The sequence below is a fragment of the Myotis yumanensis genome, unplaced genomic scaffold, assembly GCF_028538775.1.
Source record: "Myotis yumanensis isolate MYYU_CA2020_CCGP unplaced genomic scaffold, mMyoYum1.0.hap1 SCAF_8, whole genome shotgun sequence".
Lineage (NCBI taxonomy): Eukaryota > Metazoa > Chordata > Mammalia > Chiroptera > Vespertilionidae > Myotis > Myotis yumanensis.
Genome location: NW_027223759.1, coordinates 36,473,118 through 36,496,927, shown reverse-complemented (window position 1 = coordinate 36,496,927; position 23,810 = coordinate 36,473,118). Strand labels below are relative to the sequence as shown.

At 53.6% G+C, this 23,810-nt stretch overlaps 1 protein-coding gene across 2 annotated transcripts; it reads right to left on the bottom strand.

Moving 5' to 3' along the window:
* Positions 1–1,319: 1,319 nt before the first annotated feature.
* On the bottom strand, positions 1,320–23,695 carry D2HGDH (D-2-hydroxyglutarate dehydrogenase). 2 transcript variants are annotated; one of them, XM_070422620.1, is made up of 10 exons: positions 23,625–23,695; positions 22,150–22,517; positions 18,643–18,700; positions 17,050–17,189; positions 16,032–16,225; positions 14,412–14,580; positions 12,548–12,691; positions 11,018–11,160; positions 8,025–8,190; positions 1,320–2,495 (listed from the first exon to the last, which is right to left on the bottom strand). In XM_070422620.1, the coding sequence occupies exons 2-10, from the start codon at positions 22,505–22,507 to the stop codon at positions 2,236–2,238; spliced, it is 1,632 nt and encodes a 543-aa protein (XP_070278721.1). In that variant the 5' UTR covers positions 22,508–22,517; positions 23,625–23,695; the 3' UTR covers positions 1,320–2,235. The 2 variants fall into 2 exon arrangements, with proteins under 2 accessions (XP_070278721.1, XP_070278722.1); XM_070422621.1 differs by lacking the exon at positions 23,625–23,695 and adding an exon at positions 23,245–23,615.
* Positions 23,696–23,810: the final 115 nt, after the last annotated feature.

Genomic DNA, 23,810 nt, shown 5'->3' with positions numbered 1-23,810 from the left:
CAGTTGGTTCCAACAGGATTTTCTGGGTGTGTAAAAATGATAGTGGGGAGGGCACATATTGAGAACATAGCCACAGTTGTTTCATAATTATCCACCCTACCAAGCATAGATAAGTTTCCTTACAGCCCCGGGGAAACTGGAGGATGAAACAAGGCTGTAAAAAGATAAAATGCCTCTGCCCGGCCGGTCAGATTCCTGGTCAAGGCACATGCCTGGGCCCAGGTTTCAGGCTTGATCCATAGGGGGCAGGGTGCGGGGGGGGGGGGGGGGGGGGGGGCGGCTGCGTGCAAGAGGCAGCTGGCTCCCCCCACCTGGATCTCTGAATCAGCTTGTCACCTGGTTTGTCCTGTTTTGTTTCTAAAGTGTACATGCACTTAGCCAAAAAAAAAGTGCAAGGCATCCAAAAATTACAAAAAATAAATCTCCTACCCCGACAGCCAGGCGCCCTCCCCAAAGTGAGCCCAGCTACAGTCTCAACACACCGGAAGGTTCTGTGTGCAACCAGCTTCCTCAAGCTGATGTTCTCTCTTGGGAGCAGGTGGCTGCCCCCTTCTCCCCCTTCTTGCTGTCCCTCTGTCTCGGGGTCTCAGAGGCATACGTCACCCCCTTTTCTAAAAGGCCAGCCCCCACCTGTCCAGCAACAGATGCCAGGTGCAGACAGTGCTCTGTGCTTCACCGGAGGACAAGCCTGTGTGTGTGTGGTATGTGTATGTTATGTGGGCCTGTGTGAACCATGTCTGTGTACACTGTGTCTGTGCATGTGTACAAGTATGTACTGCATACATGTATGGACCTGTGCACAGGTGGATTCTGTAGTGTGACCCCAGGAGTGAACTGCAGGGCACTTCACATTTTGACATTTTGGGGACCAGCTTGTGTCCCAGGGAAATGGAGGATCCTCCAACACTTGCTCCCAAAACCCCTGGGCCACCTTCGCAAAGACCTGCTGCTACTCTAGCAGAAAATGCCTCAAAATTCTTAGCCTTTTAATATTTCATGCATTATTTGAATTCTCCAAAATAAACTTGCTTAGTCATAAAACTATTATTGAGAGTCACTGCACACATGAACTGACGGTGGGAAAACCACCTGAACCTCAGCCTCAGGGGCCCCCTGAGGCAGGGCTCTAAGCCTCAGGGTGGGGCAGGGGCAGTGATGCGGACAGGACAGGGTCTAGGGAGGGGGCAGCCACTCCCAGAGGTAGCCAGGCCCAGTCTCTCTGGCAGCCCCCAGTATTCGGTGCTTAGAGAACATGGCACATGGGCACTTCACCACGGGCTTTTAGGAGATTATTTCTCTAATAACAAAAGCAAGGAAAGTGTCCTGAATAATTCCGTTTTTACTGGAAGTTCCCGACAGCCAGAAAGAGAAAACGTGCCCCACTTCCCAGACTGTCTCCACAGCCCTAGCAGCTGCCCGGGCCACCGGTCAGCAAAGACAACCGAGTTAGGGTCACTGAAGAAGCAGGAACACAAGAGGGCTGTGTGTAGTGAGAATGTACTAGTACGTGTGCCGGTGGGGGCTTCATCGCGGCACGGCCCATCTGCGTGGACTCATCACAGTAGACTGCCAAGTGTGAGAAACGAACGCCTGAGCTCTGACAACTGTTGAGGGAAAGGATACATTCCAGGGCCCAGCAGTCACCCATTCCACATCCCGGTAAAGCACCTGGTGAGCCAGGCTCTGGTGGTCAGAGCCCTGGAGGGACGGGTGCTCTGGGCTATTGACATGGAGTTGATCACCGCTACCCTGACCGAGTGGCTTGCACAGCCTGGGCTGGGGATGGGGGGAAGAAGGGGAAGCAGGACCACAATGCTCCTCCCAGGGCTTCAGCTCTCAAGCAAGGCTGGTGCCACCTGGTCTATTTCTGAGTGGGCAGAACCGTTCATACCCGATCCATCCAGGACATGCCGGCAGGAGACCCCACTCCCTACCTGTGCAGGGACATGAGGTGTCTCCTTATAGGCCAGGCAGCGTGGCCAGGGCAGCACATAGCCGCTCTCTCCTCTCTGCTCACATAGCCGCTCTCTCCTCTCTGCTCACACTATGTAACCTGCGGAGCCACCAGAGGAATCCTGCCCTAGAGTGAGTCCCAGTTCCTCAGAGCCAGCTCCCAACCCTCCAACCAGGGGGCTCTATGGGATGGAGGCCTGAGCCCACGCCAGCCCTGTGCACCCATCCCAATGGGAAAACCAGGACAGGACGAAGGCCACTCCTGCTGACCCCAATGCCTTGTCAGGCCCGGGTGGGCAACGTCTTGTAGGGGTTCAGGATGCCCTTGGGGTCCAGGAGGGTCTTGAGCTGCTGCATGAGCCGCAGGGCTTCAGGCGGCTTGCTGTAACCAAGGACACTCTGCTTCTTGAAGCCGACACCGTGCTCCGCGCTGATGCTGCCCCGCTGCCCCGCTGTCCACTCGTACACGTAGGGCTCCAGGTCACCCAGCAGTGACGGGCTGAAGGCCTCTGCTGTTACATTGAGGTGCAGGTTGCCATCCCCTGGAGGGACAGGGAACCATGGGTCAGGCCGGGCAGGGCCCCCAAGAGCCCTGTCCTCTCCACCTCTTAAGTCCCCTCCTAGAGAGCCCCTTCCCGCCTTCTGTCTGGTTCCAGCCCTTCAAACCACCAGCCACTGACCTGCAGTGACAGAAGCAGCCTCTTCAGGGGGCCCCAGCTCCCTTGGCTTTTGCTCACTTCTCTCGCCAGTTCTCCCCGACCTGCTCCTCCCTCCATCAGCTCAACATCTTCAAGGGCTCCCAACGGAGAGCCCTGGAATCTGATCACAGTGATGGCTATCACCGGACTCATGTCTCCAACAACGCCCAGTATGACCCCATCCCCACCAGACACCTCCACGGACACCATGGGGGCCTCCCCCACCCCCAGGGTGCCCCCTCTGAGGCTGCCCAGCCAACACCCACCGCAAACAAAGTCCTGGATCCCCACCTGCCTCCTCTCAGGTCCACCTGGCTCCCTGTTGCTCTCAATGAGACCCCCTGGGCCCTGGCTTTCCAGAACTGTCCGAACACATGCTGACTCTGGCCCTCAGGATAGCCGGGCTCGCCACCCACATGCACCCTCTCTCGGGGGTCCTCAAGCAACAACAAGAGACATGAGATTAACCCAAGTCAATGCAACCAGGCGCTGGCTGGGGCTGTGAGCTGGCTGGAGGGAGCCGAGGTGTGCCTGCACCCAGTGGGGTCATGAGAGCAGATAGTGGAGTTACCATTGAGGGGGGGCCTGCAAGGAGTCTGGGGGGCAGGAACTATGCTGGCCCTGGGAGACCTGGGAGGCAACACCCAGGAAGCATTGGATGTGACCAGCGTGCCCTGGAGCCAGTGCAAACATACAGAGAAGAGGCCCCATGACCAAGTCAGCGGTCAGGAAAGTAGAGGGGTTGAGCAGACAGTGGGCCAGGCCCAGTGAGGGTTGCTATCCATCCTGAGGGGCAGGGAGCCTTGGAGGCCAGAGGAAGGGGCTCCCAGAGGCAGGAAAAAGCACAGCAAACCGAGGGCAACAGAGGGGCAATGGGGGGCAGGCATGTGGCCTCTGACCCAGTGACCTTGAGCTTCTTACACCCCCTCCCTCCATGAGGGTGTTTCAAATGTGGGGTGCATAGCAGGGACCCCCTCCAACCAAAAATGGTCCTCACTGACACACTAAGGGCAAAGGCAACTGAAAATGCCACCACAGGCTTTCTTTGCCCAGGGAACTGTGTATGGGAGGAGACGCACCTCCACTGACACCTGGATATTCACAACCATCAACCAGCACAGAGTTTACAGCCCAAGTTCACACTACCCGGTGGTCCACAGACACTGAGCTCAGAATGTGAACATTTGGGAGGTTCCAGGCTGGGCGGCCTAGGTCTGCACCCACCCCCTACACAAACGAGCAAATCAACTCCAACCCTGGCCTCAACGTTTCCACAGGCAAAGGACTAGGACATAAGAGCCCAGGCCACAAATTACATCCACACAAAACAAAGCCACCAAGAGCCAGGGCAGCAGAATCCGACCACAGAGACTCGCCATCCAGCCATTTCCAGAAACAGAATGTAAATGTTTCATATGTTTAAAGAAACAAGAGATTGCCCTTGCTGGTTTGGCTCAGTGGCTAGAGTGTCGGCCTGCGACTGAAGGGTCCCAGGTTCGATTCCAGTCAAGGGCACATGCCCGGGTCATGGGCTCGATCCCCAGTGTGGGGCATGCAGGAGGCAGCTGATCGGTGGGTCTCTCTCATCATTGATGTTTCTATCTCTCGCTACTCTCCCTTCCTCTCTGAAATCAATAAAAAAAAAATGTTTAAAAAGAAATAAGAAATTAAAAAATACAAAACACTGCCCGGCTGGTGTGGCTCAGTTGGTTGAGCATCATCTCATGCACCAAGAGGTCAAGGTTGATTACTGGTCAGGACACATGCCTGGGTGGTGGGCTCAACCCCCCAGTGTGGGTGTGTGGGAGGTGGCCAATTGATATTTCTCTCTCACTGATGTTTCTATTTCTCTATCCCTCTCCCTTCCTTTCATTCTAAAAAAAAAAAAATCAATAAAAACATATTAGAAAAAATAGTGTAATGGCTGAAGCATACAACTCAGTGAACAGGTTTAACAGGACACAGCACATAGCAAAGCAAGACTCGTGACCTGGAATATGGCAAAATGCTCTGAATGTAGCAAGAACCGAGGCCCACATCACAGGAACCTGCGATCAGTGATGGGGCAGGAGACCTCGAGCACTGGGCTGCAGTTCTAGAAACAGAGCTGGGGAAGCAGGATGAGGGAGAACAGCGTTTGAAGACACAAGGGCAGACCCGGCAGGACACACGCTGTCACCCAGATGAACCAGAGGGCCACAAGGTCATAGAAGCAGCAAGAAAGGAAAAACGGATTCCTTTCCATGGAACATGTGCCCTGGCGGCTAAATTCCCAGTGACACAGTTGGAAGATGGCAGAATGACACCTCATGCTGCAGAGAGAAAAGAACTTGTCAAACCCAAACTGCTGAAATCCGTTTCAGAACAAAATCAATAGCTTTTCAGGCAAATAAAGTCTAAGATATTCTGTCACCTACGTCCCTAGTAGGAAATTCTAAAAGATGAGGCCCAGACGGGGGCTATGAAAGCAGACAAAGCAGGACTAGAGGTTTACCCAGGTCTGGACCAACACTGACCACACGAATACCAGCAACAGCATGACCACGCGGGCTGACACACAGACTAGACTGAGATCTACTCCAGAAACAGTGTAGGAACAGGTGGGTGATAACCTGGCCGCCTTTCACCTAGAGCAGGACATCCGTGCAAACGTGTCCCCGTTGTCCCCCCCTCTACCAGGAAGGACGGAAATCATTGTCAGAAATGCTGGACCCTGATCAGCCTGAGACGCAGGAGAGGAATTCACGTAACAGCTGGCGGTCCATTTCCCCAGGTCATTATTGACCTTCCCATGGTTTGCTGCCTGAGAAGCTGCAAATCCTCATCCTTCCTCTGTGACTTCTCTGTGAGATGCCCGTGTTCTGAGTCCCTTTGAGCTCCTCATCGCTGAGCCCTGTGTGTGTGTGAGATGCACTTGTTAGTGAACTTGTTATTTCTTGTACTCTGTGTCTTATGGGTCTTGTTTCCAGGGCCCCAAAGACTCTAGGAGGGTAGGGGGAGAAGTTGAGCCTTCCCCGCCCAACACAAATAAACCAAACGCTTCAGTTTAAAGACAATGAGTGGCCAATGATGAAGAAGAAACCCCAGCTCCATGCTGTCTTCAAGACACCTATGTAAGTCATGGACAGAAAACAGCTAAAAGTCACAGGAGGAAAACCAGTATGTCAGACAAACACCAAATAGAGGAAAGCTAATGCTCCTGTAGAACATCAAACAAAGGAGGCTCCATGGCAAACGAAACTCTGAAGATAAAAAGACTCATTTAGCAGAATGAAAGGACAGTTCTCATCTCCTATCTTCCAAACTGACAGCTAGAAAGAGAGACAGATTATCCTGTCACCTGGAGACTGATGCTCTGACAGCCAGCAGGATGTGGAGGATTAAACTCCACGTGAGCACTTCTCTGTGGATCTATGCAAACACGGCTCCAGGACTTCAGAGGGCAGCTCTCTCCAAGTAGTCATCACAGTTGTGGAATCAGACCACACAGTGGGCCCACTGGGCCGCTGACTGGTTTCAGTGACACAGGCCCAGCTCTCTGGCTCCAGTGCAATTAAAAGCAAGTCAACAATTTTTAAAATAGCTAGAAAATTCCCATATGTTTGTGAATTTAAAAACACATTTCTGAAAAAAGAAAACACACACATATTTCTGCCTAACCCATGGGTCAAAGAAGAAATGACAATGGAGATAAAAAATATTTAGAACTAAAGATAATGTAAGTGACATCAAAACTGTGGGACAGCCCTAACCGGTTTGGCTCAGTGGATAGAGCATCAGCCTGCGGACTGAAGGGTCCTGGGTTCGATTCCGGTAAAGGGCACATGCCCGGGTTTGTGGGCTTGATCCCCAGTAGGGGGCGTACAGGAGGCAGCTGATCAATGATTCTCTCATCATTGATGTTTCTATCTCTCTCTCCCTCTACCTTCCTCTCTGAAATCAATAAAAATATATAAAAATAAATTTAAAAAAAAATTGTGGGACCTCTGCACAAATGCTGGGGCACCTCTAGCTGCTGAGGCGGACCAGTCCCGGAGTCGCCCTCCGCCAGGCCTTCTGGGAGCCTGGGGCTGAGGTCAGGGCTGCAGAAGGGCAGGGCAGGGGCATGGCAGCAGCAGAGAGGCCAGGAAACAGAGTCCCAGCAAGTGGGCTCCAAACATCACACACACGGACATTCCGCCCTCCCACTGAAGTCCGAAGGGAAGTCATGCTTTGCTTACAATGACACATGGACCCGGAGTCACTGTGGCTGAGTGACAGCTACTGTTCTGGCTGAGTACTTCCCCGACCATGCTGATACCATGCAAGGAAACATGAGAATATCATGAACACTGTTATGCCAATATATCTGAAATTCTAGAAGGAATGGACAAATTCTTAGAAAGAAAAATTGTCAGGACCAGTTCAGAAGAAAAGGCAAGCTGGAATAACCTGCGGACATTCAGGAAACTGGTCTGCAGCTGCCCCCCAAACACACAAACTTCCAGCCACTTGTCTTCATTGGCAAGTTCTCCAAACACTCGAGGAGAAAACCACCGTGCACAGACTTCCAGAGACTGTGGGGAAGGGGCCACCACCCCAACATCAACCCAGACAGAACCAAGGATCCTGACAGGGCAACATCACCATAAAAATATCCCATGTACAATTAAGTAAATGGGGTCGAGATACAGGAAGGACCATAGCCAAGCAAGCCCATCCTAGGAATATGGCCCCATCAGCCAGGAGGGCCCAATGTCCTTTGCTCCCTGACTATTACAGAAGCACCAACAAACCCAACATTCGCTCCTGATTTCACAGAGGGAGAGCCCCTCAGTCCACTGTGACCACGACAGGTTCACCCACTCTGGAGTCCAAATTCTCAGGGAAAAAAGCCTCCCTCACGTTACTCCAGTGACCCTGTGCCCGCTCCCTGCCCCTCCCCAAACACTAGAGTTGTGAGACCCAAGCTTCGCCAGCCATCATCCCCCTGAAGGTTGTTTAAGGAACAGGATTATTCACTCTCCATGCAGCCGACGTTACCAATCCTTCCTGATACTTCACACCGGCTCGAGTCCCACAGACTGTCCTGTGCTGTCCCCTAACCAGAGTCACTGCTGCCCTCGCTGGGGACCTCCAGCCCACGTGGGACAGTGTGATGCGGTGTGGTCAGGGATCTCAGACCTGCTCAGACTCTGGGCTCAGGGCCCATGCCCTACAGCGCTCCACGGAGCTCCCACAGCTGGTGTCACTCTCCCCGCAGACACCTAAAAGGCTCAGAAAAACGGTTAGGAATCTCTCAACCCCAGGTTTTCTCCATCACTGTTCAGAGCATGGATGTGGCGCTAAGCTAGCCCATGGTTAACCACGGTCCACCCACCCAGCTCTGCTCACCCAGGTGGCCATAGCCCACCACGTGCTTGGCCTGCGAGCCAAGGCGGGCGCGCAGGTCGGTCACAAGGTTGTAGAGCCTGTCCACGGGCAAAGAGATGTCGTACTTGTACACATAACCGTCCCGGGTCAGCGCCTCCGTGATCCTCTCCCGCAGGGCCCACAGCGTCTGGGGGACAGGAAGAAACAGGCAAAGTCAACACCTGACTGCCCTGGGTGTCCACAGCGATGGGCATGACAACGGCGGCTGCTTTGGGGGTGACACTGCTCTGTTGTGGCAGGCATGGGGCTTCCATCCAAGAGCCCATACTCGACAAGGTCCCGGATGCAGCCGGACAGCACCATTGCCAGCAACTGAGGCTCTGAGAGCCCCCTTCTGGAAGGGGACGGGCAATGACACTATGTCCTGTAGGTCTGGGTGATAGGGTGGGCATGGCTGGTCGGGACTGCCTGGGGGCGAGGGGCTGGGAAGGCCCCCAAGGATGGGCCCTGGGCTGCCCGGGGACACATGGGGCATGGGTGGGACGGGGGTGCTGGTGGCTGGAGCAGGGACAGTTGGGGGTGCAGAGCCTGGGGATGGGGACGGGGGAGCTTGTTATGGCAGTGCTGCTCTTCCACACAAACCCAGCTGTGGTTTACTTGTTCAGTTACTTGTCACTGTGGGCATTTGAGGCCGTCGTGAGGGAGCAGAGACAGTGTGCTGTGCCACCACTGGGCCCTACTGTCCCACCTGGGCCTTGCCCCCACTCCTGCCCCACACACCCCACTATCTCAGCAAACGTCACCGAGAAATGTCTACTAGGTAAGGACGCTCCTTTTGTTTTTAACATAAGCACAGTACCATGAGCACCTCTAAAAATTCCCTCATCGATTCCCTCATCGATTGTGATAGCCCCACAGGTCATCCGTGCCCCGACTATCAGTAGGTCCTACTGGCCTGGCCCCTCACACACCCAGAGCCCAGGGATGTCCCTGCAGAGATGCCGGAGCCACGGGGACCCTAGAGGATATTTTTTGGTTGCCTCCCACACACATTCTGACCAGGACCGGGATCAAACCTCACTGGCTGCACAGCTGTCATGCCCACACTGCTGCCTGCAGGCCCCACTCACTTCCATCACGTTCATTGCCAGTGCACGGCCACAAGATTGCTCCCCCTGCCCACCAGCTCAGGGATGTTCTGCACAGGCCTCCTGGGGCACTCCCCTCCAACCCACCTTTGCTCAATGCCCCTTCCCAGCCCCCACACCTAGCCATCTCCCCATCTGGATGCCCCCCCAACTCCTGCCCACCTGGGAGGGAAGCCGGCCCAGCCCACCCCCATCACCTCTGGGCACCACCATCAGACTACTGTGGAGCCAGCAGTCTGGACGGGCCAGGACCAGCGTATTCCTGCCTCCCCGGAATGGGATAGCAGTCACCCTCTGAGGCAGTGGTTCTCAACCTTCTGGCCCTTTAAATATAGTTCCTCATGCTGTGACCCAACCATAAAATTATTTTAGTTGCTACTTCATAACTGTAATGTTGCTACTGTTATGAATCGTTATGTAAATATCTGATATGCAGGATGGTCTTAGGCGACCCCTGTGAAAGGGTCGTTTGACCGCCAAAGGGGTCGCAACCCACAGGCTGAGAACCACTGCTCTGAGGGGTCACCCTCTGAGGGAGGGTCCGCACCCAGGCTCATGTAACCTGCTCCCCAGGAGCTCCAAGCAGACGCCTGCAGCATAGTGGTGTCTTTCCTGTCTTCTGCAGCAAGACCAATAGAGGCGGCTCTGCCTGGGCCGGGGGGCAGTGGGGAGGGCACTTGTGGGCAGAGCGGCAGCTCAGGCTGCCTAGCCACCACGCTCAACAGGAGCCTGGGTCAAATATTGCTGTAACTCCTTACATATAATATCTAACTACCATAAAAGTAACTGTAGAGAAAAGGGTTTAATTAGAAAGTAGAGAAATAAAGTCAATAACCAACCACTAAGAGACAATGAGCCCTGGCCAGTGTTGCTCCGTGGATAGAGCATCAGCCTGAGGACCAGAGGGTCTCAGGTTTGATTCCCGGTCAAGGGCATGTACCTGGGTTGCAGGTTTGATCCCCAGCCCTGGTCAGAGTGTGTGCGGGAGGCAACCAATTCACATGTCTCTCTCACACACCTCTCTCTCCTCTCTTTCTCTCTCTTGCCCTATCCCCTCCTTTCCACTCTCTCTTACAATCAATGGAAAAAATATCCTCTGATGAGGATCAACAACAAAAAAAAAGAAAGAAAAGAAAACAAGATCCCACTCTTCACTCACCCAAATCAGACCCACCCAGGTCCCATTCCTGCCACTGTCCTGTGGACTTCCTGCCCCCTGCTGGCCACTCTCCACACTGCAGCTCAGGGGACCATGTGGGGGGAAAGGGGACAAAGGCCCTGTGCTGTTGAGGATGGCTCCCCTGCTCCGGCCCTCACCTTCCCCCATGGTAACGATGGCTCCCCTGCCCTAGGTCCCACCCCCCTTGGTGACGATGGCTCCCCTGCTCCGGCCCTCACCTTCCCCCATGGTAACGATGGCTCCCCTGCCTTAGGTCCCACCCCCCTTGGTGACGATGGCTCCCCTGCCTTAGGTCCCACCCCCCTTGGTGACGATGGCTCCCCTTCCCTAGGTCCCCCCATGGTGATAATGGCTCCCCTATGCCAGGCCCCCCACTTCCTTCCTTTGGCCTCAGAGGCCAAGTCACTCTTGGTGCCGAGTCATCCTCAGGGAAACGTCTCACCCCCACAACTGGCTCAGCATCGCACTAACGCTCCCACAGCCCGCACAGTCCTCTCTGCCTCTGTTTAAAACACCGCTGAAACACCTAGACACCAAGAGTGCGCTTCCAAAGAGGTACTTCTACCAAAGCTGAGACAGCCACTCAGGTCCAGCCACCAGCCACACTCACAGTCGACAAGGGGCCTTCTGCATGGCTCAGCTGAGCCGGGCTGGGCAGAGGACGAGGGCCGCCAGCACACACACACCTTGATTTTCCCCTGGTCGGTGGCCAGGGTCCCGTCGGTCACCAGGCCGGAGCCCAGGGCATGTTCCAGGAAGCTGCTCAGCTTCTCGGCATCGTGCTCCACTCTGGAGCCTGAGGTCTCGACCAAGACATAGAACGGACTTTCTGGAGAGGGCAGAAGGCAAGATGGGCAGAGGCAGGGCCGTCAGGCTGAGTCAGGAAGCTCCGGGGCCAGGAGCCTGCAGAGCAGGGGCTGAGGCTGAAATTCAGACAGTTTAAAAACAGATCTTTCACTGTAACAAACCACATTCACTGGAAACACAGGAACAACCCAGGTGACACTGTGAAGCCCTCATTGCAGGAGGCACTCTTACCAACCGAGGGAGACGCGCCGTCCACCCAGGGGCCCACCATCTTTCCAAAGGTTGTATATGTCTTATTTCTTTACCACTGGGCATTTATGTTGTTTCCTACTTTATTTTTTTTAATATTTTATTGATTTTTTTATAGAGAAGAAGGGAGAGGAACAGAGAGCTAGAAAGATCGATGAGAGAGATCGATCAGCTGCCTCCTGCACGCCCCCCACTGGAGATGTGCCCACAACCAAGGTACATGCTCTTGACCGGAATTGAACCTGGGACCCTTCAGTCCCCAGGCCGACGCTCTATCCACTGAGCCAAACCGGTTCGGCTGTTTCCTACTTTATACTAAGAGTAGCATCTCATTCAAAATTGGGGTCTTTCCATATTTATAATTGTTATGGAGTGAATTGTGTTGTCGCCCCTCCACCCCAAATTCCCATGGTGAAGTCCTAACCCAACCCCAATGTGACCATTTGAAGATCAGGCCTTTAAGAAAGTTAAATGAGGTCAGAGGGTGGAGCTCTGATCCTGCAGATCTCGCGTCCTCCTAAGAGGAGGAGGAGTCACCAGAGCTCTCTCTCTGGCCACCATCTGAGGACACAGTGAGAAGGTGGCCACCTGCACGCCAGGAAGTGGGGCTCACCGGGAATCAACCCGAATGGAACTCAGCCTCCAGAACCGTGAGAAATAAATTTCTTTTGTTTAAGCCACCCAGTCTGTGGGGTTCTATTAGGGCAGCTAAGACAATAACGATTTCTTTAGGATGGATCTCAGAAGTAAAATCACCAAGACCTCCAACTGAATATTTTTAGGTTCATAATGCAAACTGCCTTCCAAAACCCTATCTGAGTCACACCCAGCACCTGTGACTTGCTCGCTGAGGTCGGAGGGTGGGCGTGTCATGGAACGGCACATCTCTCGGTTCTGGAGACAGGACATATCTGACAAGTGCGCTTGGTTGTTTTGAAGATCCCAAAGCTATGCCCCAATGGACTGCATTCACTGAACTAACCGAGGGCACATTTAAAACAAAAGTAAATGAGACTCCCGTGCTCATCCAATAGTGGTGACACCACAGCTGCAGAGGGGCCAGTGTCCTCCTTCCCGCCCCCTCCCGCACAGAATGGCCTGACAGCCTGAGCCATCCGTGCGGACAGCCTAAAAGGAGCGGCAGGCGGGTGGGTCAGTACCTTGCACTGGGCTGGTGAGGTGGAGGTGGTGCCTGACCAGCTGCATGCACTCAGCATCCATGAACTCGTACGCTGACAGGATCTCCCCCAGCATCCTCTTGCAAGTGCTGAAGGTCTGCAAAACCTCAGCAAAGCCTGGGCAACCTGCACGGGACACGGCACCTCAGGAACACGCCAGCCCAGAGCCTCGCCCAGGCCCACCCAGGTCCCCTGTAAAGCAGCCTGCCAACCCGACTCCCAGCTGGCATGCGAAGCAGCCTCTCGGAGCTGCAGAAGCACTGCCGAGGGAAATGCCACCTGTCAGCCAACAAGCACATCATAGGTTCTGAAGATGAAGACGGAGAAGGCTCGCCAAGGATGCCCACGGTTTCCTCACGACTCGCTCAAGACATATTCACGGAACACTGAGAGGTCACTGCGGTGCCAGGACAGGGGGGGCTGACCCTCCAGCTGGAGGGCAGAAGGGACGGAGGGGACTGCTGTAGGTGGAAAGGGCTGGGATGGCAGTGGGGAGGGGTCAGGGATCAGAGGTCACAGAGATGTCGGGAAGAGCGTCCCAGAGAGAAGAGCCTGGGACTGCAGAGGCCTGCGGAAGCTGCACCAAGGGTGAAGCTGTGTGGGGACACACGGAAAAGGACACATTAGTGAACTGAACAAATCGAAGAAACAGTTGGAATGCAACACAGGCGGTGAATGGGAAGGAAAGAATGGAAGAGGGTGAGAGATGGGAGGGCAAACGCTGCCACATGTGTAATCACAGGCTGAGGAAAGGAAATGGGCAATACTGCAACTGACAAGACACCGGGCCAGGGAGACCTAGAGAAATGTACTGAAAACCACGAACAACCAAGGGTCCAGAGGAAGAGACAGACCTCTTCAGAGCAGCCGTGGAGGCCGCCCAGGGTGGAGCATTTTCAGTGGAAGAAGGAAACGAGTGCCCACCCGAACCTGCACGCCTAGTGATGGCGCCTCTCAAGAATGAGTGTAAATTAAGGCATTTTCAGACAGACTGACAGTGGGAACTCATCACCAGCGGGTGTTCCACAAAGGATGCTGGAGGATGTGTTTACAAGGAGATGAGCCTAGCAGGAAGTCTGAGGAAGAAGGAAGGAGGAGGAAGGAAAATGGCACATTGATAAAATAATGGTAATTATGATCTGAGAGATTAAGACAAATGGGATCAAGAATCCAGACAAGAGGGGACATTTAAAGTAAAGAGGGGAAGAAACAGCTAATGTCCCCACAATCATGACTGTCCCCGTGGGAAGACACTGATGGCACGGACTGACCACACTGGCACGTTAGGAGCCCGTGGAATCCTCTAGAAGACTGGTGGTTTGCGTCCCTCCGGACCAAGGACAGGAGGAGACGGACCACACACCTACCCAATGGAATGAAGGCAAGGAAGGAGGTGGGAGCAGATGAAGGGCAGGGACTGAGGGAAGCAGGTGTAAGGTTGTGGTTCAAGTCCGCTGGGAAGGGAGGCAGGTGGTGACGGTTCCTCTATGGTGGAAACGGCACGTGTGCGTTTGCTGAGGAGCCAGGGAGGGCCTCCATCTGACCACCCCACATAATGAAGATCGGTGTCCTTGGCCTTATGCCCAATGACAATACTTCCCACAGAATCTTAGGTATATGCTCCGTAAATGACAAGTGGGTGAGAGGGCTGAGGAAGCTCGACTTTGTTACAAAGTGAGGTTACTCTGCCCAGAACCCGCAAGCATGACTCCAGACCTGACTGAACACCAAAGCCAGATCCTGGATCCCTTTGGAAAGAGCGAGAAGCTAGGAGAAATGGGGAGTCCTGTGAGGGCCCTGTCCATCCGCTCTCTCAAACCATGGGGGCGGCAGGCACTCCACCTACCAAGGAAAGCCACGTTCACAGCCCTGGGCTTGGGCGGACACAAGATGGACACGGCGGTAATGACCCCCAGGGTGCCCTCTGACCCAATGAAGAGCTGCTTCAGGTCATAGCCCGTGTTGTCCTTCCGCAGGGAGGTGAGGCAGTTCAGGACGGTGCCGTCCGCAAGCACCTGGCGAGGGAGAAGAGAAACAGGTGTCTAGGAAACCAGGGGCCACAGGGTGGGGACAATCAGGCTGAAGGAAGGACTTTTCTTCCCTGGCTGGAGTGAAATCCCGCCACCCAACCATGAGGCTCGGGGCCCAGTTCTCAAAGGAAGCTGGCCCGAAGCAGAGCCACACCTGGAGATGGAGCAGGGCCCAACCTGTTGCTACAACAGGACCCACACCTGGGGGTACAACAGGGCCTACACCTGAGGGTGGAGCAGGACACACCTCATAAACATGACAAAGTGAGTTACAATAAAAAAAATGTGCAGCCCAGCCAGCGTGGTTCAGTGGTTGAGCATCGACCTATGAGCCAGGTCAAAGTTCGATTCCCAGTCAGGGCACATGCCCGGGTTGCGGGCTCAATCCCCAATGTGGGGAGTGCAGGAGGCAGCTGATCAATGATTCTCTCTCATCACTGATGTTTCTCTCTCTCTCCCCCTCTCCCTTCCTCTCTGAAATCAATAAAAATATATTTTTAAAAAATAAAAATGTGCAGCTGGCTAGGAAAAAAAGCTATTAAAACTTTGTGAATTAGCAGATGGAAGTCCAGCATGTATTTATGTTCAGTCCACCCTTGGGTAACAGGACAGAAGGTTCCAGGCTTTAAAAAACCATGAGGTGTGCCCTAGCTGGTTTGGCTGAGTGGACAGAGTGTCGGCCTGTGGACTGAAAGCTCCCTGGTTCAATTCTGGTCAAGGGCACATGCCCGGGTTGCGGGCTCAATCCCCAGAAGGGGGTGTGCTGGAGGCAGCCAATCAATGATTCTCTCTCATCACTGATGTTTCTATCTCTCTCTCCCTCTCTCTCTGAAATCAATAAAAAATATATTAAAAAAAACAAAACCATGAGGTGTCTAAGCAGGAGCCAGTGAGGGTTCAGGGAAAGGGACTCCAATACCCCTGGAGAGGCAGCCAGCGATGGTGTGAGTAAAGGCCACCAGAACCTTGCTCCTTCTCTGCACACAGCCCACCTGGAAGCTGACTGGTGGAACGTCGCTGGGTCATGGGAACCTGCTCAAGGTGAAGGGTGCCTAGAGCGCCTCACGTGGACCCAGAAGCCACGGACCCAGCAGCAGTGCCTTGGGAAGCCAGAGCAGGGCCTCCCTGAGCAGGTGCTATATGGAACCCACAGGTCCCGGCCTGGGCTGGATGACTGGAGCCCAATCACCTGCACCACCTGGGGCCTGAGGGCAGCCTGGGCACCACCCCAGTGTCCACACAGTTGTGGGCCTTCGCAAGAGGAATGAACTCTAACCCGAAGGCACAGGGTGTGGAGCTGACAGGCCTTGTGAGCACAATAACAGCTGGGAAAAGGCTGAAAGAGCCCTGAAACTGGCACCTGGACACAGGGAGCCAGGCCAGGGGTCCCTGGGAGCGGGGCCCCACTTGCACGCACAGCAATGGCTCCGGCTCACCACTTCCAGGCCCAGGACAGTCCCATGCAGCGAACCATATCTCAGAAACCGCAGACCACCTGCGTTGGTCGCCAGGTTCCCCCCGATGTGGCAGCTGCCCTTCGCTCCCAAATCCAGGGGCATGATGAAGTCCCGCTCCTCCACGTATCGGCTCAGCTCCTCCAAAATGCACCCCGCCTGGCAAACCAGGATCCCTGCGGAGCAAGCAGAGCTGTCACGGGGCTCTCAGCACAGGGTGACTCAGGCAGAGCCTGCAGTGCAAACTCCCCCGCCCCCAAGGAACTGCCACCTCAGGATCCAACCCTGAACTCAGAAAAGGAGCTTGTGCCCCATCCCTCCCCAAGACGTTATCTCTGTGAGTACTGTGAAAAAGAGGAAACACTCATAAGGCAGAAATGAGAAGAAACACACATTCACATGTGTGTGCTCATATGTGCACGTGCACACCCATGTGCCCCTGTACACATGCATGCACATGTATTCACACATGCATGCGTACATGCATATATGCAGGCCTATGGAAGAGAGCAGAAAAGAGAGGGTTGTTATAAGGCAGTGGTCCCCAACTAGGGGTGATTTGCCCCCTAGGGCACATGTGACAACACATTTTTGGTTGGGGGTGCTATGTCAAGTGGGTAGAAGCCAGGGAAGCTGCTGAACACCCTATGGTGCCCAGGTGCCCGCCCCCCCCCCCCTAGAGAATGATCCAGCCCACACACCCACTCAAGAAGCCTACACTATGATGCTGCTGCATCCTGAGCAGGAAGCCCCTTCATGCTATGTGACCTCACACTCCCAAAAGGTGGTTCTGGCCAGAAAATGTCAGAGTCCAAAGGGGCAGCCCATCCCCTTCACCTCAAGCCCACAATATGTCTCTAAGTGACCAACTAAATAACACCCCCGTGAGGACCGGGCATAGACAGACGTGGTCCTTCCCTTCCGGGGCCCAGGTTCCCCTACTGCCCAGCCTCAGCAGCTGACAAGGATGAGGACGGCACCAACAGGCAGCCAGGCTCACCAGATATGTCCTGAAAGCTGACGACCTGGTTCATGAGGGCAGTAGACAGGATGATCTCATCAAAGACAGGGACACTGCCCCCCACCAGGCCCGTGTTGCCCCCCTGGGTGTTCACGGCCAGGTTCCTCTCATGACAGTACCTAGGACAAGCACAGGAGGGGCATCAGGGCCCTCTTCCCCACACCCACACCACCATCCTGTGGGACACGCTCTGGGCCAACATCTGAGAGCAGCAAAGGCAATTGGATGGAAAAGGATTTGGAGAAACAAGCGTGCCCATCTCTGGGAGGCAGTGTGCCCACGTGCATCAAGTAAACCCACCCCGTGAGGTGCCAGCCTCTAGCGATGGATTCTGAGAGCAGGCACACGTGGACAATGATATATAATAATGTGAAATTCAAGAACACCTTGACGTGATCTGGCAACTTTGGGGGACTGTAAAACGTAGGGCACTTGTGAGGTGGGTCGAAAATGGCACGGAGGAATAATTTGCACCAAGAAATGGTCATGGATTTGCCAAATGAGAAGGGAGAAAAGATGACAATGTCTTAGATACACTGTGACATTTAAAACCACATGCAGCAGAAAAGATACTACATAAATCAAATGTCATCAAGTGTTAATTCTGGAGGTGAAATTAACGGTTACTTTTGTATTTTTTTTCTTTTTTTGTTAATCCTCTTCCAAGGATATTTTTTTCCATTGATTTTTAGAGAGAGTAGAAGGGAAGGAGGGATAGGAAAAGAGGAAGAGAAAGAGAGAGGGGGATCGAGAAACACTGATGTGAGAGACACACTGATTGGGTTCCTCCCACATGCGACCCAACCACCGACCACCAGGATTGAACCTGAAACCCAGGTACATGCCCTTGACCAACAATTGGACCCTCGACATTTCAGTGCACGGGCCAACATTCTTAACCACTGAGCCACACCAACCAGAGCTGCATTTTTTTTCTTTTCTTTTTTTTAATTCTGAGAATATTGTTTCCACTGATTTCTAGAGAGTGGAGGGAAATAAGGAGGGGGAGAGAGACACATCGATTGGTTGCCTCCTGCACACACCTCTACCAGAGCTGGGGAACCTGCAACCAAGATACATGCCCTTGACAGGGAATCGAACAGGCAACCCTTTGATCCGAGGGCCGATGCTCTAACCACTGAGAAAAACTGGCCACGGCTGCATTTTTTTCTTTATGATTTTCTATGTTTCCAATTTTCCCAGCTATAGAATAAAAACCCAGTAGTCGTAACGCCGTAACGACCAAAGACCGGTCACCAGGAGGTGCACTGATGGGTCCCGCAGCGCCAGCGGGACTTGACGCAGCACGCCGGGTCTGAGTTTCACACAATTTCATACACTGGGCCTCTAGTAATAAACATAATAGCTTATTGATATAAAAAATAAAAAAGGTGTATTTCAAGAAAAGGTCAATTTCCTTGGAGTCTGCAGCCACTCCACGCCGTGCCCAGTCCAGCACCCAAGGTTCTGAGATTTGAGGCCTGGCTCTGCACAGGCTGCCAGCTTCCTGAGGTCTGTGTTTGTGTGTCTTCAGGAGGCGTCTACTCACATACCACAGGGAGGGCTTCTTACCTGAGGATGTGGGACACCTCCTCCGATGTCCGGGGCTTCAGCAGTACCTTGCTACAACCTGAGACAGAAAAGGGCGTCAGACATGGGAAGGGGACCTCCCTGGAAAAGGGAGGTTCTTCAAAAGCACTTTCTCCTTCCTCAGTGAGATGACCCGCACAGCCACAGTCACCCACAAACCTCAAGGACAAGAGCAGTCAGTCTGCTCACTGAGAGGAGGTGGGAGGCCGGTAGACGGTGCCAATTGCAGTAATGGTGAAGGTGGTCGGATGTGAAGGGAGGGGTGCCTGCCTGGCTTCTCCACTGCAAGTTACTAAGGGTCTTGTGGGCAGACACTTGACACTATGTAGACACCCTGTTGCTCCTCTAAGTTCACCCCAGGAATTTAGCATCTATTGATTTTCCTGCCTGAAGCAGTTCTTAGGATAGTTGCCAAATGGGGATTTCCACCCATCCTGCACTGAATAGCTGACCTTGTACTGTAAGGAGGGGCCTTCCTTCTCTCTCGTGTATTTATTTATTTAGCTATTCAATCATACCCATGTGGACTCATGGGTTCATTTTTCTTTTATTCACTGGTTAAAATTCTTTGCTGTCATGATTTGAGGTCCAGATGTGGCTGGTGGGAGCCCCCTGTACTAGTTCGTCGGCATCCCTAACCACTGCCCCCCTTCTGCACCTTTGTTTTGTTGAAAGAACTCTGACTAGATGAGTGGAGGCTGCAGAGGCAGGAGGAGCACCAAGCATGTTCCTCTTACATCATTAACTCTTCACGAAGCCGTGAGATCAGACTAGTGGGTGTGGCTCAGAGCTTGAGCTTCGACCTATGAACCAGGAGGTCATGGTTTGATTCTCTGTCAGCACAAGCCTGGGTTGTGGGCTCTATCCCCAGTGTGGACATGCAGGGGGCAGCCAATCAATGACTCTCTCTTCACTGATGTTTCTCTCTCTCTATCTCTCTCTCTCCATTCCTCTCTGAAATCAATAAAAATGTTTAGAAAAAAAAATTCCTAACTGGGAAGTCACACCCCATGCAGGTAACTTTTTAGTAAAAGGTTTACCTTTGCCTTAAGCAAGCCCTGTCCATTGTTTTTGTGCATCTACATCACATTTTTTATCAACACACTTTTCTTTTATAATACTCAAGTAATTTTATTTTGTTTTTTAAATACATTTTATTGATTTTTTACAGAGAGGAAGAGAGAGGAATAGAGAGTTAGAAACATCGATGAGAGAGAAACATTGATCAGCTGCCTCCTGCACACCTACTGGGGATGTGCCCGTAACCAAGGTACATGCCCTTGACCGGAATCAAACCTGGGACCTCTCAGTTCGCAGGCCAATGCTCTATCCACTGAGCCAAACCAGTCAGGGCATCAACACACTTTTGAAATAAGCATAGCCACCTTCAAGTGAGCACTAATCTTAATTATCTTGTAATGCAATCCCTACCTTGCTTTCTCCCACCCTCATGTAATCTTCATTATGATCCCTCCTTAATTTCAAATGCACGAAGGCTGCAAAACTTATTTTCTGGAACATTTGAGATCTTGCTCCCCAGTATATGTCATCAGTTTGGCTCAAATAAGCTCTTATAAAAATTCTCTACAGGCCCTAGCTGGTTTGGTTCAGTGGATAGAGCGTCGGCCTGCAGACTGAAGGGTCCCAGGTTTGAGTCCAGTCAAGGGCACATGCCCAGGTTGCAGGCTTGATCCCCAGTAGGGGGCATGCAGGAGGCAGCCGATCAATGATCCTCTCTCATCACTGATGTTTCTATCTCTCTCTCTCTCCCTTCCTCTCTGAAATCAATTTTAAAAAATGAAATTTAAAAAATTCTCTACAAGTTTGGCCGTTTCTTAAGTCCCATGTAATGAAAGAGGCAGAGACTAGTAGACTGATGCTGTCACAAGCCAAGGACGTCCCCTAGAAGTTGGGGGAGGCCAAAACCGGTTTGGCTCAGTGGATAGAGCGTCAGCCTGCGGACTGAAAGGTCCCGGGTTCGATTCCGGTCAAGGGCATGTACATTGGTTGCGGGCACATCCCCAGTAGGAGATGTGCAGGAGGCAGCTGGTCGATGTTTCTCTCTCATCGATGTTTCTAACTCTCTATCCCTCTCCCTTCCTCTCTGTAAAAAATCAATAAAATATATTTAAAAAAAAAAAAAAAAAAGAAGTTGGGGGAGAAAGGAAGGACCCTCCCTGAAGTCTCGGGAGGAAGTGCAGTCCTGCAGACACCTGGTCTCGGCCTTGCTGCCTCCAGAATTGGCAGGATCCATCTCTGTTCTCTTAAGCCCCGTCTGTGGTTCTTTGTCACACTGACTCCAGGAGCCTAACACAGGTGCTGAGAGGAAGCAAGCAGTAAACACACAGACTGCCTCAGAGCAGCCAGGGGACTGTCTGGTCCTTTAATGTGAAGGTGTCATGCACCACTGTGGAGAGCAGAGTTAATACCTAACTCCAACTTGTGTCTGAACCTGATTCTAAACACATATAAGCCTAGGCCAACAGCCAAATCCTGGGCTGCCAGCAAAAGGGAGGCAACCCACATGTATAAGTTATAACGATGACCAAGCATCTTCGTGGACGGTGCTAAATATTTTGATTTGGATTTTGAGGGCTAATCTCAGAGACCACAAGATAATCTAACAAGTGCAGGTGAAGGGAGATACCTCGAGAAGAAGAATAGAAGTGAAACTAAGAACAGTTGACACTTGCTATTCACCCTCCTGTGAGTGAACTGTGCTGCCAGCTCGTGTGTCTGGCTTGGTGACTGTTGATTATTTCGGGGCCTTGCTGTCTCAAGGTAGTTCAGCAGTCTTCCTTGCAAAACATACCTCCCCCCCACCTTCCCCCACCAGACACCAAGGCCTCTGTGACTCCCAATGACCAGCAAACACTGCTCTGTGAATAGCCTGGACTGGAGAACAGTTTGTTAACCCCCAATACTTGTGTGTATGTGTTCTGATGTGTTTGTAATTTGGATTAAAACTGCAAGTAATAAAAGCTAAATGGACAGCATAGTCACCTGTGTTGGTGTTGGAAACCTAGAGGGCCAAGTGGCCTCGATCAAGCACCCCTGATATTATCTGGGGGTCAGGACATCGAGTGACTTATAGGAAAGACTATACTCACAGCCAGAGTGCTCATGATAACCACCAATAAACTTCTATCAATTCTATCCTCAGAGCATCTTAGAGTCACCTCTTAGCAGCTTTCTGCAGCCTAAGAAAGGTGTGGTGCCGAAACCGGTTTGGCTCAGTGGATAGAGCGTCGGCCTGCGGACTGAAAGGTCCCAGGTTCGATTCCGGTCAAGGGCATGTACCTGGGTTGTGGGCACATCCCCAGTGGGAGATGTGCAGGAGGCAGCTGATCAATGTTTCTTTCTCATCGATGTTTCTTTCTCATCGATGTTTCTAACTCTCTATCTCTCTCCCTTCCTCTCTGTAAAAAATCAATAAAATATATTTAAAAAAAAAAAAAAAGAAAGAAAGGTGTGGGGGTCCTTGCTCACCTCGCATGGTTCTCAGCCAGTCCACATTCGAAGCCTCCAGCTCCTCTGGGTCTGTGATGACCCTCTGGGGGATGATGCGCTCAAAGGTGGCCAGGTCTTCCTCAGACACTGTGGAGAAGGGCAGCCGCCGCACGGGGTAGCGCTCGCAGGTCAGCACCACCTCGGGGGCCTGGGAGGACGTGGAGGAGCTGCCTCTGCGAACCAGGGGGCTAATGCCCGCGACTCCATGAAGTCTGCCCCACGAGGGTGTTCTGGTTGCCCCTGCCCAGGTCCTCTGCTGCACGAAGGCTCCAGGAGTGCAGGCTGACCGCCACGGGAAGAGCCACACAGGCCACCTGGGGGCCAGACGCCGCACCATAGCTCTTGCCCTAAAAAGCAAGCGACGGGACCTGTAACCCTGGACTACTAGGAGCCGTGAAAAGGAAACGATTGCCCCAGCCGGTCTGGCTCAGTGAACAGAGCATCGGCCTGCGGACTGAAGGGTCCCGGGTTCGATTCTGGTCAAGGGCACATGCCCAGGTGAGGGCTCGATCCCCAGTAGGGGGTGTGCAGGAGGCAGTTGATCAATGATTCTCTCTCATCATTGATGTTTCTCTCTCTCCTTCTCCCTTCCTCTCTGAAATCAATAAAAATATTTTTTTAAAAAAAGAAATTGCCCAGGGAAGGGCGTAAGTTGGGAAAATGAGGACAGGACGCAGGCAGAGGCGAGCTGGAGGGGACAGGGGGCAGGAGGCCAGCGGGCGGCTCTGCCCTTGCTCTTGCCGGGGTGTGGTCCCCTGCACCTCCTGAGGACTCACTGGGCTGTCCGTCCCTAGGCCGCTGACCTCTGTCTCCGTTCGGGCCCTCTTCCTTCAGAACAAAACCACAAAACCAGGACTCAGGGCGTTCAAAGGAAGGGACAGATGGCACGAAACTGTACACTTAAAAATGGCTAAATGGCAAACTTTATGTTTTATGTATGTTACCACAAGTTTAAAAAGTGCAGAATCAAGAAAAGGACGGATGAGGGAGCTTCTCCGGCTGCCCACGTGGTGGAGGCGGTTCGCACACAGACCCCGCACCAGTGAGAGGTGACAGGTGGAGACCGGCCCTCACCTGGCGCTCAGACAACCTGGACGGCACCTGGGGCGGCGCTCTCGCCCGCTGCGTGGCTCGGGGAAGTGAGCCGGCCGCCCGGTGCCCTGCGACCGCACCCGCGTGCCGCCCGCGCGGGGCGGACCAGCCGCACCGCCCCGGGCCCTCGCGCTCGGAGGGACGCGGAGCGAGCTCAGGCTCTTCCCGCGAGAACCGCCGGGCGCGCGCAGCCTGCGTGGTCACGTGGTGGCCGCAGCCCGCACGGGGTCGACCCCGCGGACGGCGCCTGCGCTCCTTGTCGTCCTCGCCATCCGCGACCACGGTCGCCGCTCGGCTCCGCTCCGTCCCGCAGCCCGCAGTCCCTCCGCTCAGACCCCTGGCGGCCGCGCGCGCGCACTCACGTCCGCGTCCCCGTCCCGGCCGCAGCGGCCGTCACCGTCCTCCAGCAACCAGAGCCAGTGGACGGAGCCGGCAGGACTGCGCCTGCGCACTGCCGCCCTCCAGGCCCCGCCCCGCTCCTTCAAGCCCCGCCTCCAAGCCCCGCCTCTCCCATAAGTCCCGCCCCTAGGGCGAGGGCGGCCCCTGGC